Source organism: Crocuta crocuta, unplaced genomic scaffold (genome assembly GCF_008692635.1).
Source record: "Crocuta crocuta isolate KB4526 unplaced genomic scaffold, BGI_CrCroc_1.0 scaffold64, whole genome shotgun sequence".
Lineage (NCBI taxonomy): Eukaryota > Metazoa > Chordata > Mammalia > Carnivora > Hyaenidae > Crocuta > Crocuta crocuta.
The window spans coordinates 8212876-8228804 of NW_027530640.1; the positions used below are offsets into that span (position 1 = coordinate 8212876).

The 15929-nt window shown below is 47.7% G+C and overlaps 1 protein-coding gene across 4 annotated transcripts in view; it reads right to left on the reverse strand.

The window, feature by feature from the left end:
- Positions 1–15929, reverse strand: part of MACROH2A1 (macroH2A.1 histone) — a 68679-nt gene that overhangs the window by 13178 nt on the left and 39572 nt on the right. Inside the window, exons 4-5 of one of the 4 annotated variants that reach the window (XM_077768672.1) lie at positions 12309–12416; positions 2327–2417 (exon numbers count right to left, since the gene is read on the reverse strand). In XM_077768672.1, the coding sequence (XP_077624798.1) occupies positions 2327–2417; positions 12309–12416 (199 nt within the window). Of the gene's footprint in view, positions 1–2326; positions 2418–4166; positions 4267–12308; positions 12420–15929 lie in introns of all 4 variants that reach the window. The other 3 variants (XM_077768670.1, XM_077768671.1, XM_077768669.1) reach the window with 3 other exon arrangements.

Below are 15929 nucleotides of genomic sequence, written 5' to 3' on the forward strand. Positions count from 1 at the left end.
AACAGCCTAAGCGAAAATTTAGGCTTGGGCAAATGTCAGGCTAAGCCTGTGGTCTATTTCACTGTTAGAAAGAACTGTGATGGGTAAGAGTTAATCACGGGGCTAAGCATTCCTGCACTGGCATTCCTTCTTCCAGCAGTCTTGGGTCTCAGGAATTCACACCCAATGGGAGAAATGGAGTGATCATGTCCTGGCTTCCTCTTTTCCCCTCTCACACATCAAAGTGGGAGCTGCAACCAATTGAGGCCATGCACAAATCTGGTTTGTCATTGTTTTGGCATCGTACAAGATAGGTGGGTTCAGTACTAGTCTGGACTGGTTCACTAAGAAAAGGCACTGAGGTGGACTTTGGAAGACCTGGGTTCTGACACAGTCCTTTAGGGTCCCCGTCGGCCAATGAAGCCGTCCGGACCAGCTGATGTTCTACTCCAGCTGTGTCAGTGTCTGTGAGTGATGTGTCTCATGACATCGGGCAAGTTCTCAAACCCCAGGTACTTACAGGTCACCGAGGCTCATTGTGCCTGCCCTGTGCACCCCAGTGAGGGGGAGGGCAAGCACATCACAGGGGAAAGGATTAGCACTGTTCTGATTCCAAGGAGACCAGCTCCGATCCCGGTTTGGGAAGGACTAGGTTCTCTGCCTGCTCCCCCCGCGGGCTGGCTCCTGACTCCATCTCAAAGCCTCCAGCTCTATGTCCCAGCACAACTAATCCTGCTGAACACACCCCTTCCACAGCCACAGCAAAGAAAGTCAGCTTTCTCTTTTCCTTGGGACTGGGGAGACACCTTTGCACTGGAAGGGTGCTAATTTCCATTTCACCCAAAGTCCTGGCTGGCAGGATGAACCCAAGCCTCAGTTACTCTTGGCAGAAAAATAAGCCCTTGGCTGCTCTGTTTATTTTCTTCCCATCAAGTTTTCATTTGGTCAAGACAGAAAGAGTATCTTTCTCTTAAGCTGCCTGACTTAGGAGCTCTTAAACTCCTCCAAAATCTTGTGAAAGCTGAGTTTATTTTAATTGCCTCCAGCCTGATTTCATTTTGGCCTGGGCGACTTGGCGAATCCGGACTTCCTGTCCAGTGTGTCTTTTCCATCCATGTCCGAGATCCAAAATGCCCAGGAGAGCAATCAGCCCAAATTACAGTGGCCAGGGCAGGCTGTGAACAGTGGGCTCTGCTTGTGACACTAAACAGAGCTAAGTTGTTGTACTTCCAGTGTCTGGGACGCTCATGAGCATCCCCATAGCCTCAGCCTTCAACATGACTTCACTTCTGCCCTTAGTAGAAAGGGCACCACTTTAGAAAGTGGTGTTTGAATATACACCCAGGGTGCTGCTCTCAGGATGAGCACATCGATGGTAAAAATCATTAGATACACGTGAGAGTGAGACCATACAGTCAGCACCAATCAGGAGGCAGACACAAGACAACGTGCTTTGCCTAGGTTATCCCAACTCTCATTATTATCACGTGGGCGTAGATAGGGACACGGAGGCACTGGGGAGCTAAGTAACTGGCCCAGCTCTCAGGACCAGGAGATGGCAAGGTTGGGATTTAAGCTCCTTCCACCTGGCTCCACACTTGTGCCTTTCTGCTGTCAGTCCGGATGCCCCCTCATCATGTCAGCACCACAGCAGTGGCCATAGTGCTCGGCACCCACCTGCCCCTCTTCCCTCAGCCCGCCCTCAGCTGGTGAGCACCAGAAGCCAAATGACTATGGGGGTCAGCTGCCAGGGAACAGGAAGCAGCTTTCTGGGTCTAGGAGAGTTTCTCAAATGGTCTGGGGACCCCACACCAGAATGAGGTGACTTTCATGCAGTTAAGGTCTGAGAACCTCAGTGTGGGAGAGTGTTCCCACACACCCGAGTGCACCTGAGGCCTGAAGGCCGTTTCAGCAAAGCATGTTTCCGATGCCAAAGTGGGGGAGGGGTGCTGAGACCTGTGCCCGGGCTCTCCACTGTGTCTGGTCCATAGCGGGCACATCAGGGGTCTTGGAAGCCCCCGTGTAGCTGAAATCACGGGTGAACCCAGTCTCCAACAAAGCCGTGCCTCGTGAAGCAAATGCAAAAGTGATGTTGCCGAACCAGTTTCCAAACCAGAAGTGCTCCCATTTGTGAGCTGCATGATGCGCCCTGGCTGCCGGCTAGCTGCACCTCTGGGGTCTGCAGCCCAGGGACCGGAGACCTTGGCAAGGTCGACCTGGGGGGGTCGGGACAGCTGGAAGTGTGAAATGAATGCAGCCCTGCATAGCTGTCAAAGGATCAAGCTGTCTGCGGCGGCCGACTGCCCATGCACACACACACTCTCGGCAGCACCCGGCTGGGCATTACCTACTTCACCACCGGTGTAGAAGTCAGTGTTTGTCGGGTGAACGACAGCATCACTGTCGATCGAGGCAATGTCAGCCTGTACAACTTGCAACTATAACAGGTAAACAAATGTAGATCAACTGTGTTGGACTGAGACCCACGCACAGGCACATTTACTAATGCCCCAATGGCAGGGCTGGCCTACCTGGTCGATTCCAACATGTGAGCCCAAGGGGCAATCAGTCCACGAGGTGTGCACATGTGGATGGGGGTGAGAAGGAGGAGGAGGAGGAGGAATATCAAATGTGACATGTTTAAATTAAACATTTGAATGACATGTCCAAAAAAAGAGAAACACACACATGAGATCATTTCCAAAGATTAAAAGAAATAACAAAACAACGAATGCCCCGTTTCACTTCGCAAAAGCCTATAAAACTGGCACCCCACTGAGAAGGCTACTAAAACATGGCATCTGTTTTTTAAAAAAAAACGTGGACTACCAGGCCAACCACAACAACGAGTTTCTCCATTTCGTTGGCAGCCGTCAGCATTCAGAGCTGGAGTTTTGGTCTTACGACCTTCATCGTTTCGTCTGCCTTCAAGGGACAGCTCTTGAAAACCAAGAAAACAGTATGTGTGCACAGAGAACTGCCTTTATTTTCCCCCTCAATGTGTAACAAATGTTTTTCCAGGTCTGCCATTTATTCTAGTCACTCTTACTTTCATGTATTTTACGTAGAAGACGTACTTTGGATACAAAGAATCCCTGCTTTTTCCAATGTGTGGCTTTTTTTTTTTTTTTTTTAAAGAAAATATCTGTATAAATAGAGTATGTGGTTGGAAAACAAGGTCAGGCAGGGCATTCTTGAGTCCTGGTTCCGACGTTTCCAGCCCACGGTTATACTCAATTTGTGTGGCTCGGGCCTGGGCTCTAGAATGAGCATCTCTGACAGTCAAAGAATTGGCCACCTTACGAAGGTAGCTGAAGGTGGGGGGTAAAGGCTTATAAAACAAACCTGGGTCAGCATCAGGCATGAAGCTGCCTCGGTGGGCAACCGCTAGTCTGCTGCCCCTGGCAAGGCTCCCAGTTAAGAGGACAGGAGCCTTCACTGAGCCCCTGAGCTGAGAGTTCTTCCATGCAAAGATCAAGCCACAGAATCAAGCCCTTAGGGGTCCCTCTCAGCTTGCCCCGAACCCGGGAGACACCACCCTGGCTCTGAGGCAGAGTTGTCCTCTGTGGAGACTCACTCAGAAAGAGATGCTGCCCTTCTGTTTAATATTAATCATCCCCTAATCAAGTAATTCATGAAGGCGGCATGCAGTCATATACTGTTTTCAGTCATAGAAAAAAATTGAGGAATGACACTAGGTGGCAAATTTAAGGGAAACCAATTTACTGGTGGATTAAAGACAACTTAATGATATACTGATGCAGTTTAATTTTCTCCCTTTTCAAGTGCTTTTAAGCTTTGTCATTTCTAATTAGGGCTTAAATGGAGAAACTATCATTTTGTAGTAACCTGAGATTTTTCAGTTCTAAAAAAAAAACAAACACATTTTTAAAAAATCCCTCCCAAGTAACCAGCAGTCAGTATGATCATTATGGAAGAGAATTTAGATAGCAATACATTTACAGTCAAGGGGAAAGTAGCCAATTGCACTCAAGGAAACCTTATCAGATCATTTCCATTTGAAATGGCTCAGAGTGAGTAAACATTCAGGATTTCCTTCAAATGTTCAACGGGGATTTGGGCATTTGGCTTGACCATCTGAAGTTTGACAAGATGAAGAGCCTAAATTCTGGGTTCCATAACTTTTCATCTGACAGCTGGTGGTGCCAAACCCCATCCCCAATTACCTAGGTCATCTTTAAGGTCAATGTCAGCATTGGTAGGATTGATTATGGCCTCCACCTCAAAGCCGGCTAAATTACTGATTTCACTGTGAATAAGGTTCAGCTGAAAAGAAAAGCATGAGGTGGGAAATAACAGGACAGCCGGGAAGTCACAGAGAAGTGAGCCTTGGGATACAGGTGGAGGGCAGTGCACACACTCCGGGTGCACTGGGCACACGGGGTGGGGACAGGGAGTCGCTGGCTAAAACGAATCCAGTTCAAACAAGGCTCCAGTGCTGCTCGGATGCTGAAAGGAAGCAAACTAGGCTGAGGCTCCAGAACCTGGTGGGTGATGCTTGTGGCCAAAGGGAGGCATAAGCCATGTGGACTGGTGGATCCACTTCCCTTTGAAGGAACAGAGTACAGCAGCTATCAGGACCAAAATCAGGGAACTCAGTGCTGGGGTGGGAATGGTGTATGTGCCCTCTTCTTTGAGCCCTGGGATGGTACAGAAGTCCCAGCTGGTGTGGGAAAGCCCGGGGAGCTCTGCCATTCTCTAAGTGGCCATGGATCTTTAAGTCTGTCCCCATCAGCCTGACCACTGGCTGGCTGGCTCCCTTGTCCTGCTCAGAGGTAGCAAGGACCAAGATGGTGTGTTGCTTAGGAACATCGAATCCTGAAGTTCTGGTGAAAGGTAGGAAGAGAAATAGCCGTTCTCTAGCAAGACTGTTAGTCTCTTCAAGTATTGCACCTTCAAGTGTTTTGACCCAGTGGGTCGAGGACTGTCCTCGAGTTTCATGAGCATGGAAACCGACTGGCTCTCCTGGAAGAGCCAATGAATGTCCTCCCATCCCACAAGTATTCCATTGCTATAGCGACCATCAGGATGAGAGTAACCCTGAGTTCTAGATTCAGCTGTCCGAGGGGCAAGTGGAATTAGCTGGCCCAGGACTACTGTCGTGGGTGCTATGCTTTCCCCTCCTGTTCTTAGGGACAAGTGCCTGCGGCAAAGCGCTAGCTCGCTCGCTCTCTCTCAGTTAAGATGCTTATCCTTCAGGGACATGAGTTCCTAACATGAGCTGCAGCCAAGAGCGATGTCTGAGCAGCTCCCAGAGGCGCTGCTGCCTAGGACCCGCTGTGATCCATGCTGGAAGAGCTGTCTGCAGCCGCACAGCCTGGCAGGACAGGAGCCTTTGTCCAGGCGTGCGCTCGGAGGACAGGGCCGTGTGCACACACTTGGCAGGGAGGCTCTTGGCACCTAAGCTCCAAAGCACTGAATTTCTGGGGCCAAGTGTTTTGCTGAAAACAAAATCAACCAAAAAACCTGACACACTATAAGCACCAGAAATATACACCCACTTTTCTGATGCCTAAAAGCAGACAGCAGAGTCTCAAAAAAGACCTCCTTAAACTAAGTCACTCTTTGTGAGAAAGCACTTCTGGAAAGAAATCTGGTCATACTGCTGGGGAAAGGCTCGGCAGGGCAGTGGGTCCCACTTCTAGTTTCCTGCACCAGGACTTCCTACGGTATGGTTCCCAGCACTGCAGGGTGCTTCAGGGGCCACCAACACCCCTGAAGCTAGAGGCCCCCGGGAGTTGGGGGGGGAAGGCAGACACAGCAGAGGGCTTAGCACTAGAGGACAGAGGCATACAGGGGACCAGCACCGGGGCTAGGGTGCTAGCTGTGTGCTCAGGGAGAAGGGATGTGGGTGGGCACAGACTAGGGGACTCGAGGAAGGCAAGTAAGGAGTCAGGATTCAGAACAAGGTCAAGGGTTTGATTATGCTATCATGTAAGCACTGCATTTTTGCATCTCACTTCAAGCAAACAGTGTTTATAACAACTCCAATTAAGTGAATCCTCCCTGCTCTTCCCCCTAAAAGAAATACCCCAAAACCCTATACTGTGAAGGAGGAGGAGGTGGTTGAAGGAGTAAGGGAAAGGAGAAAACTGGGAAAGCAACACTTGGTGTGGTGTACGTAAGTACACTTTTAGGACACCTACGAGTTTCCTTTGTTGTTTAAAAAATATACATGTTCAAATCCCTAAAATTCACACTTTTTTTTCCAATGGTGTAGATGCTTCTGAACTTATATTTGGAAGTTCCTCATTAGAAGGAAAATCAGCTCTTTTTCAAGGGCTTTGATTCAGCTAGCAGAGAAGACGCCAGGAGACTGTCCTGGACTCTGCCTGGGGAGAAGTCCCCTTCTGCCTGGGGGATGGGCTCTCTGGAGAAACTGTGTGGGTGGGGGTGGGTGCCGGGGCTTCATGGTTGTGCTGAGGCAAGGGAGTGGTTACAAACAACACAAATCCCTTCAAGAACTCCCTGCTCACTCTGGACTCAGCACCTTCCTTTCTGACAGAGGCACCCTGCTCTGTGAAGCACTGTAGGGAGCCTCTACCCTTCTCTTCCCCCCCTCCCCCCCCCCCCCCCCCACTAAAAACCCTCAGTTTGTTCTNAACCACATACTCTCTCCCTCACACCTGAGTCTTACTTTTTCAACTACATTCTGCTGAGTATCAGGCTCAGCACAAGTCCTGGGGCTGAGCTACAGAACCGTTCTATTAAATATCGAGAGGTGCTTTTAAAGACCACCTCTGGAGTATACAGCTTGTATTTGGGGTGGGGGGAGCCTCGTGTGTGGGGGAGACAGGAATGGGTGGGAGGGGAGAGGACACACTGTTGCAGGCACTGTGGAAAGACACGTGGGTAACCAGATTGGCTTGGGCAGGCAGGCCAGTGGACAGAAGCCAACAGTGAAATGATCAAGAACAAAGGCCAAAGCGCCCCAGGGCAAGAGAAGAATATCCATGAGCATGGGGTACAAAGAGACCATGTGTGCAAATGTCTGGCAAGGATCTTACTGCCCAGTGGAGATACACAGATCAGCCTGGTGGGGCCAGGAAAGATGGCCAGTCCTGGTCCCCTTCCCCAGGGGCCTTGTGGCTGTCTGAAGCACATGGCAGAGCAGGGGGACCTGTGGGCTGGGAAATAAGATTTCTGGGTAACTGCAAAAATTCTCGTATTTAGTCTGATTCTCTGGGAGGTGGGACTAATGATTTCAAATTGTGAATAGGGTCTCTACTCCTTTGTCTTATTGTTGGGAATGACATAAATTTTGGGGACGCCCGGGTGGCTCAATCAGTTAAGCCTCCAACTTCGGCTCAGGTCATAATCTCGCAGTTCATGAGTTCGAGCCCTGCGTCGGGCTCTGTGCTGACAGTGCAGAGCTTGAAGTCTGCCTCAGATTCTGTCTCTCCCTCTCTCTCTGCCCCTTCAATGCTCATGCTCTCTCTCTCTCAAAAATAAAACATTAAGTAAATAAATGTCTAAAAAAAGGAAAAAATGTTTTAAACAACAGCATGGGGAGTTTAAAACATCTGAAGATTGCTGGCCGCCATAGAGAATGACAAAAGGGCACTGCCAGTTAGAGAGCAGAAGAGGGTCCCACTTGGCTGTGGTGGTGGAAGAAAGAGAGCTAGCTAAGTACCCCGCAAGACCCTTCCACCTTCAGGCCCCTACTCCCCTACTCTCAGCTGGCTCTACTACATCCAGTCTGTCTGTCTGTAGTGCCCCCAACTTCCCTCCAGCAGTTATGTCCATGTTAGTGCTTGTTCTCTACTCACAAGTGAACTCACTAGGAGAAGCTCCTGGAAGGTAGAGAGTGGGCTGTCTCTTAAACCTGAGTGCCACATGATGCCTGAGACGGTGCTCAGGTTGCTACAGGCACACAGAGCTGGAACTGAATGTCAAACCTCCCGACAACTCTGAGGTGAAATGTATGTCTCTCTTCTCTTAAAGCGGGGCTGATGGAAATGCCAGAGCTCAGGAACCGGTCCTTGGCCTGGATTGGACCTGAGGTGGCTCAGGTGCCTTTCTGGAAGGCAGGCCGTGGCCCCCATCTCTTGGGGCAGGTCAGGAGGCAGCCTGCCAATGACAGGGAAGGAGCCAGTGGCTTGGAACTACTAGACAGACATGTGGACTGTGCCTGAACATGACCTACTTGGCTACAGGAATCATCTATATATAATTTTTTAAAAAGTATTATCAAAATTTCCATTTTAGGAAAAAGTAATTGATAAACAGTGTCTGAGTGACACGTCAAATCTAGCTTGTAATTATTAAACTCTGATATCTCTCACAATGCCCTCACAATGGACAAGGAAGGGAGAAGGCTGAACAGTCACAGTTCCTTGCGTTGGCTGTATACAACACAACTCTCTTCCTGTCCCCAAAGTACATTTCAACCCAGGTTGGTGGAGCCGGCACTGTTTCTAAGCCCCTCACGGAGAACCGTGATTTCTCTGTGGCCACCTGCTGCCCTGCCTCTGGTATGAGTGGTTTCCTTTAACTGTGTTCTGATGCCCTGCCTGACACATGCCAGGTCCCCAGCTTTAACTCTCCTGGAGAAACTGGGTCTGGGGTGGCATCTGGCAGGCTTCAGGGTAGAACCGGCCACACAAAAGACACATGTGGCCACAAAGGAGGCCCAGGAGCCGAGCCAGCACCCTTCATGGGATGTGAGATGCCAATTGTCAGCCATAGGGGAGAAAGACGGCATCAGCCCTTCCCTCCTCCCTGCTGCTTCAACTGCTCCCTCTCTCCTTACAATCTTCCAGTCCCTGGAAGTTGGGGGTCTATGTGAGGAAGAAAATACACAGTACCCTGCCCCTGCCTTCAGTGGCCTACAAGGGCTGTGGCTCCTATCCTGACGGTCTGGGAGGCATGGAGACTCACTCATACCCTCCTTACACTGCCTTCCCTACCACTTCAAATAATACTGACCCTAGCAAGAAAGCCCATATCAGTTACTACCACTGACAAAGATTTATAGAAACACACATTGGAAGAATTTTTTTGGAAATAAAAAAAACCCAAAACATCAGGTTTTTCAATCTCTGAAAGGAAGCTGTGAATCTCAGTTGAAGCACAAAGCAAAAACATGTGGTAGATTCAGATTCACAGCACAGCCTTGTCTTTTTGAGAATAATTCAACAGTGTGTGTGAACGCTAGGTAAAAGCAGAGTAATGAGGACGATTACTCCGGAGACTTGAGAATCTGAAACACAACAGCCTCAACGATAATTAGACCCCAGGATCCTGAGCCCAGGGCCGGCTGCTATGAGTAGCTTAGCAACCCGGCCTATCAGGGCTGTGCAGGGCACAATATCACCTTTCTCTACCTTCTCTTGCTCACAGCGTTCAAGCATGGGTTTCACGGTCACAGATGGGAACACAGGATGTGGAGAACATAGGGTATGATACAGTCTTCATCTTCAGGTACCCTGCTGAGAACATTTGCTTAAACCCAAGTCACAACTATGGTCTGGAGACTTCTAAATACAGAGAACAAACTGAGGGCTGCTGGAAGGGAAGGGGGGGATGGGCACGATGGGGGAGGGACATGAATGGAGGGCACTTTTCAGGATAAGCGCTGGGTGTCGTACCTAAGAGATGAATCGCTGGGTTCAGGACTACACTGTATGTTAACGAGCTTGAATAAAAAACAAAAACTAACATCTGTAGTCATGACATTTTAAAATGTGCTTCGTGTGAAAATTCTCATCAATTTTAGGACTCTTGCTCCTTTTGCATTATTAAGCCATGACTTTCACCCCACAGTAATAGCCAATAAAGGACCAGAAAGGACTGCTTGCAACAGAACACTCCGGACCATAAACACCTGCTCCATCTCACACCTCAGGGCCCAGCGTTCCAGACAGGGTGGCCGGCATACTAGTTTCTGATGCTGGTACCCAGGCTGACTTGAGGTGCTACCTTATTCCATGATGCCACAGTAGGGTAGATGGAGTTTACCCTGCTAAAGGGCATATGTGGTGCTGGGTTTGGGCGTACCTCGCCCTGGATGTGTCAATCTCAGGTCATTAACCCGGAAGCACATTTAATGCAGCAGGCAGCCTCGGGGTAGCTCGCTATTTGTTCTTCCCACTGACACTTAACTGCGGAATGTGGGAAAGAGGGTGGGTGGTGTGTCTGGGCCTGCATGACCCCCTCTCTGATGGCTGTCTGTGTTACATGGTGCCCCAGTTATAGTTACAGTCAGTGTAACAGTCAGTGTAACACTGACTGTGTTACACTGGGTTCAGCCCAACCAATCCCAAGTCAGGACCTCAAGCATTAGTTTTTTGGCAAGTCTATTTCTCCCACTTTCCTCTGTTTCTTAAATAACATTAGATGACACATCTGTAGGTTATTATAGAGTGTCAGTCCTTCCCTATAGCTTCTCGGTCTCCCCTCTCCCCAGTCCTGAATGGGGAACAATATTTGCTAATTTGTACCCTCTGGTACTGTCAGGCCTGTGGCACCTGGTCCTGACATGGCTGGGAAGACGGCGCTGTGTGGTTGCAGAGGAACTAGTGAGGTGTCTGCGGTCTTTTCCAGCTCCTTCCCAGGGCTCAGGTACAGCAGAGCCCAGACAAGACCCCAACCCTGAGATCAAAGAGGGCATCCATTTGTACACGGACATTTGGGTGGCTGAGTGCTACTATTCTGAGGGTACCTGGGTTGGTCCAGTAAGGGGATGTGAGGCCAGTTGTGGAGCAGCCGGCAGGAGGCAGCAAGAACACCATAGACAAGGGAGAGGCGAGTGTCAGGGCACCCAAGGGTGAGATAGGAAAAAGAGTGAGGAACGATGGGGGACAGCAGGAGGGCCTGAACTATTCTACCTGCTTAATCGGCTTCCAGACCTGGCTAGCAGTCTGCAGCAGGGACCTAAAGCACACTGGTGTTACTTCTCAAGAGCAGGGGGTGTTCACACTGGAGCTACTCCACAAGAGCAGGGGGTGTTCACACTGAAGCTACTCAAGAGCAGGAGGGTATTCACACTGAAGCTACTCCTCAAGAGCAGGGGGGGTGTTCACACGGGAGCTACTCCTCAAAAGCAGGGGGTGTTCACGCTGGAGCTCAAACCAAAGCAAGTGGGAAGGTGTCTCGCATTAATGTTCAACATATTATTCAAAGGACACGTTAAAGGGTGTGAAAGTAGACTCACATGGTTGCCTTCACTGCTGAGTTGAAACTTTTTAAGTAAATTAAAAAAAAATAGATTTTAAACAAAAACTCTAAAAGCCCCAGACCTTAAGATGACAAGCACTGCTTATTTTTCCCTTTGAAAAATGCATACAAAATACAGATAATGGTTATAAAATGTCGGCTGCAATGGTTATTTGCTGGAACACAAGGTCCACCACAGGAATTGCATCATGAAAGCCTGAGTGCAATTAGTGACAGGAATGGGGGTAGGGGGGGTAAGGAGCGCTTGCAATGCAGGAGCAGGAGGGCTGTGTCACTGAGATGCAAAAGAAAACTGGCAGTGAGGTTGTAAAAATGATGCAGCTTGAGAACCAAGTTGTTAGCCACAACACCATTTACGTGAAGGTCAAATTCATGCCTTTAATTGTCTGTCATGTAGGACTGAAACATTAAGAGAAGCGTAATTCCCTCTCTCTCCACCCCCCGGTTTTTGTTTTTTTGTTTTGTTTTGGGTTTTTTTTTGGTGTTAATAGAGCAGTTATCAATTAACTCTCACTCTCAGGTCTTAAAAGCCTTTGCATCATTTTTATTTTCAACAAAAGTGAATCATCTTTTACAAAACCATGGCGTCCTGGCAAAGCTGCATCACTGGGATGGCTGAAAATACATTGCCCACGATTAAAACAAACAAAAGATTGGCTTGAGGAGTCGAGAGGTGGCTCAGTGCACCCATTACCTAAGGATGTCTAACAACGATCCCGCCCCCGGAGCAGAGGCTCTGCCTTCAGTTACCACCCAAGCGTGTGGGCTGCCTGCTAGACCTTTACTTTTCCAGGACCCAGCTTTGACTTGGGGCTGTTTTTCTGGCCGGGGCTACATGATGACCAGCATATCCCACATTAGTAGCTCCTTCTGCAGACTAACCCAGGTTTTTCCCGAGCCCCCCAGCACCACAGAAGTGGCTTTCCCACCTCGTTACCACTACCTCCTCTTCCCACCTGCCAGTCTCCCGCAGCGCTCCCGCCGTAGTCCCCCGAGGCCACCCACTCCTCCTCCCACACCCACATGGCCAGGAGTGGCCTCCGGGAATCCCCAGGCCTTCCTGCAATGGAGGTGGCCTCCACCCGTCTGTCCCAGGGCCGCGAGCAGACTAAGGCCATGCATGTGCCTACCTTCTGGCCAAGGAAGAGGCTCTTGGTGGAGAGTACTGTGAAGCCGTCGGCCGGCGTTCCCTCGGTGGTGCTGTCGGCGCTGGCTGCCTTGCTGACTTCGCCCTGCTTCTTCTTGCACAAAGACAAGAATCACTATGAGGCCCACACAGGCAGACACCAAAGGAATCTGGGCTTTTCTAAAGGGGAGGGGGCTCACAGGCCCTGCCCATAACACTGCAGAAAGCAAGAAACTAAAACACAGCCAGTGTGGCACCTTTCTCAAAGTGGGAGCTGCAGGCTCACTGTGAAGTCGGGAGCTCTGTGACAACTGTTGGCTGTATTTCCATCACTTTGTAATCTAAACATGCAGCTGCTTAAAGGCAAAACTCTACTGGAGAATGATAATCCAGAACGACTATTTTTATAAATTTACACCAAGCAAATATCTTAGTTGAGGGTCTTTGCTTTCTTGATGTCTGCACACTATTCAAGTGTGAGGGGAAAAAGCAAACTGTTCCTGCACACTAGTTCGCAAAAAGCAAAAATCAAACCAAAAACCGTAACTCACGACCTTTTCCAGCCCAGTAGGTAAGACACTCCCGAGTGTCTTTTAGGAAAACTAGCCTTGGAGAAGGACCCCTGTGGTGGCTGTTGGTGAGCCCCACTGCCCCTGGGCACTCCCATCCTCACAATGGCCAGGACTATCAGCACACTCAGAGGCCTCTTCCCAGCCCCATCCAGACTCAACTATGTATTCCCTGGGGTTCCTAAGAGCCTTGCAAGGTATGTTGTCCAGAGAGGCTTGATTCATTTCTAGATCCTCAACTTTCTCATGTCCTCTTTCTTGCAAGTGGTCTGCCCTGAGTGATCTGCACCTGTGATGGAGCTCTCCTGCCAGGTATCTTGTCCTGCTTCCCACAGTGACCGGTAGCCTGGCACCCCCCAAGGGAATAGGGATACAGGGCTTTACCAGTCTTTTATGCATTTCTGTTAAGCATGAAGATTAATAGGAGAAATGCATAGTTTGGCTAATTCGGAGATGTTCTGCATTCACATATCGTACACTGAGGACAGCGAGAACAATGGCAATTTGCATTTACAGACTTCACTTTTTCCCTTTCCCCCAATTATTATCAAAAAGGACATCACTCTTGAGGGATGCTCCACTGTGAGCAAACCAAGAAAAGGGGATGAGAGGTATCCCCAATGACCACACATTCCTGAAGGAAGGCTCTGGACCACAAACCCTGTCCACATGCCTACTTAGGGATTCAAATTCATTAACATATTAACATTTTTGCTTACATTGAAAAAAAAAGGGCTAGCTTTACTCAATGCTTTAACAAAAAGGAATGCTTTGACATTTAAGTTCTATGGCCAACCTGGAACATTTTCCATAAATTCAATGACCTAAATCTGAAGCTCTAAGGTTTTGATATAAATAAGACAAAAATCATTTTATCAAAAAACACAATATTAGCAAAGATATGTTAAAATGATGAATATTATGGTTTTCCTAATTCTTTCAGTATACCAGATTGGACAAGCAATAGAGAGTCCAACAGTGAAAAAGGTATATAACCCATGGTTATGTCGTAAGTCTTAGTAAGCCTATTTTTTTTTTTTTGTTTTTGTTTTTTCATGTTTTATTTATTTCTAGGAGAGAGAGAGACAGTGTGAACAGGGGAGGGTCAGAGAGAGAGGGAGTCACAGACTGAAACAGGCTCCAGGCTCTGAGCTGGCAGTCAGCACAGAGCCCGACGCGGGGCTCGAACCCACGAACCGCGAGATCATGACCTAAGCGAAAGTCGGACGCTTAACCGACTAAGCCACCCAGGCGCCCCAATCCTATTTTTAACATACTTTCCAGGAAACAAGAAAGGGAAAGGCTGAGTGACAAATCCTTTCACTACTCAGATGTTTCTAATTCAGTGCTTTCAACAAAATGGGAGAAATACCAAAATGACTTAACAGATGAGAGATCATTAAAGAACAGACTAATGGAGTCAATAATAATGTACCAGTGCCAGTTTCTTAGTTGTGATGAAGGTACTGGGGTTATGGAAGATGTTACAAAGGGGAAACTGGTGAGGGGTATTCAGGAACTCTCTGGACTATCTCTGTAACTTTTCTGTCCATCTAAATAAAACAATTGTGGAGTAAAACCTACTAAAACAAATTGATGACCGATTACTATGTGACTGCTGACACGTAACTCAAGAGTTTGGAGGACTGAGTGATGTTGCTGTCCCCCAAATCCTTTCCATTCCCATTCAATTATTTTTTTGTGCACAAGACATTCCAAGTACTTATACCTATAAATATCCGAATATAGGATGCTGAACCCTGTTTCATTTGAGCAATACCTAACTATTGTAGGAACCTGAGTGAATTGCAAAAACTATCTCCATCTATCCCATTGTAAGATACAGGTCTGGAAAAAAAAAAAAGATACAGTTCTGGGAATATTTTATTTTCCTTAATATTTATTAATTCTGCACAGTATTGGTTTGATCAACTGTGTGTTAATAAATGTGACAACCACCAAATGCTGTAGAACCCACAGCATTTAGTGGATTTATGATCACAAGACAATTTTTTCCAAGTAAATTTAAATTTATATATAGTATTTTTGTTCTAAAGATCAAGAAAATATGAGCAGCATAAAATGTTTGACATTAGGATAAAATCTTGTGAGAACAGTGAAAAGAAATATGGGTTCAAGGAGAAAAGTAATGTAAAATTTCTGACTGTTAAAAAGGAGCTTCTCTGAATACTTTTAAATGCTGGTATTCTCAATCAACATTGTATTTCTATTTCTTTGGATACATGTAAATGAGTGATGAAACAGTGTTTTCTATGTCAAAATTTATACACTCCACAGATATTTAAATTTATTATGAAAAGTTTAGCTATCAAATTTTAACTATGTGAGATACAAAGATCTTCAAAACTGTTTTAGGATGTAGGCAACTGAAAAAGTTTGAGAACCAGTGCTCTACCCATGGAGCACAAGGCATGCAGGAGGTCCTTGGCAAACACTTGAGAATTGGATACCATTCATAAGTAGGCAGGGATTTTAGTGCCTTTGCCCCAAAATGCTTGGATTGTTAGAGGTGAGAAAGCCTTAACTGACAGAATTTCAGGCATCCAACTAAGGGAGCTGTTTTTACTAGAAGGGTAAAACTGCTTCCCTGTGCCCTGGGTACAAGTCAGTACCTACCTCCGAAGGCGAGTTATGAGGCTTAGTCTGTGACAATTAACAAGCAATGATCCATTTGCTCATGGCCTCCACCATTAAAGCTGCTGCCCCCACTGTACACTGGTACCGTCACTAGGGGGAAAACAACATGAAGCTTCCTCAAAAAATTAAAAGTAGAACTACTATATGATCCAGCAATTCCACTTCTGGGAATAACCAAAGGAAACAAAAACACTGTGTCAAAGAGAGAAGTATACCCCATGATCACAGCAGCATCATTTACAACAGGCAATACAAGGGCAAAATCGAAATGGCCACAAAGAAATGAGTGGCTAAAGAACTGTGGTGTATATGGGGCATCTGGGTGGCTTATTCAGTCGGCTCAAGTCATAATCTCATGGTTCGTAGGTTCAGGCCCTATGTCTGGCTCTGTGCTGACA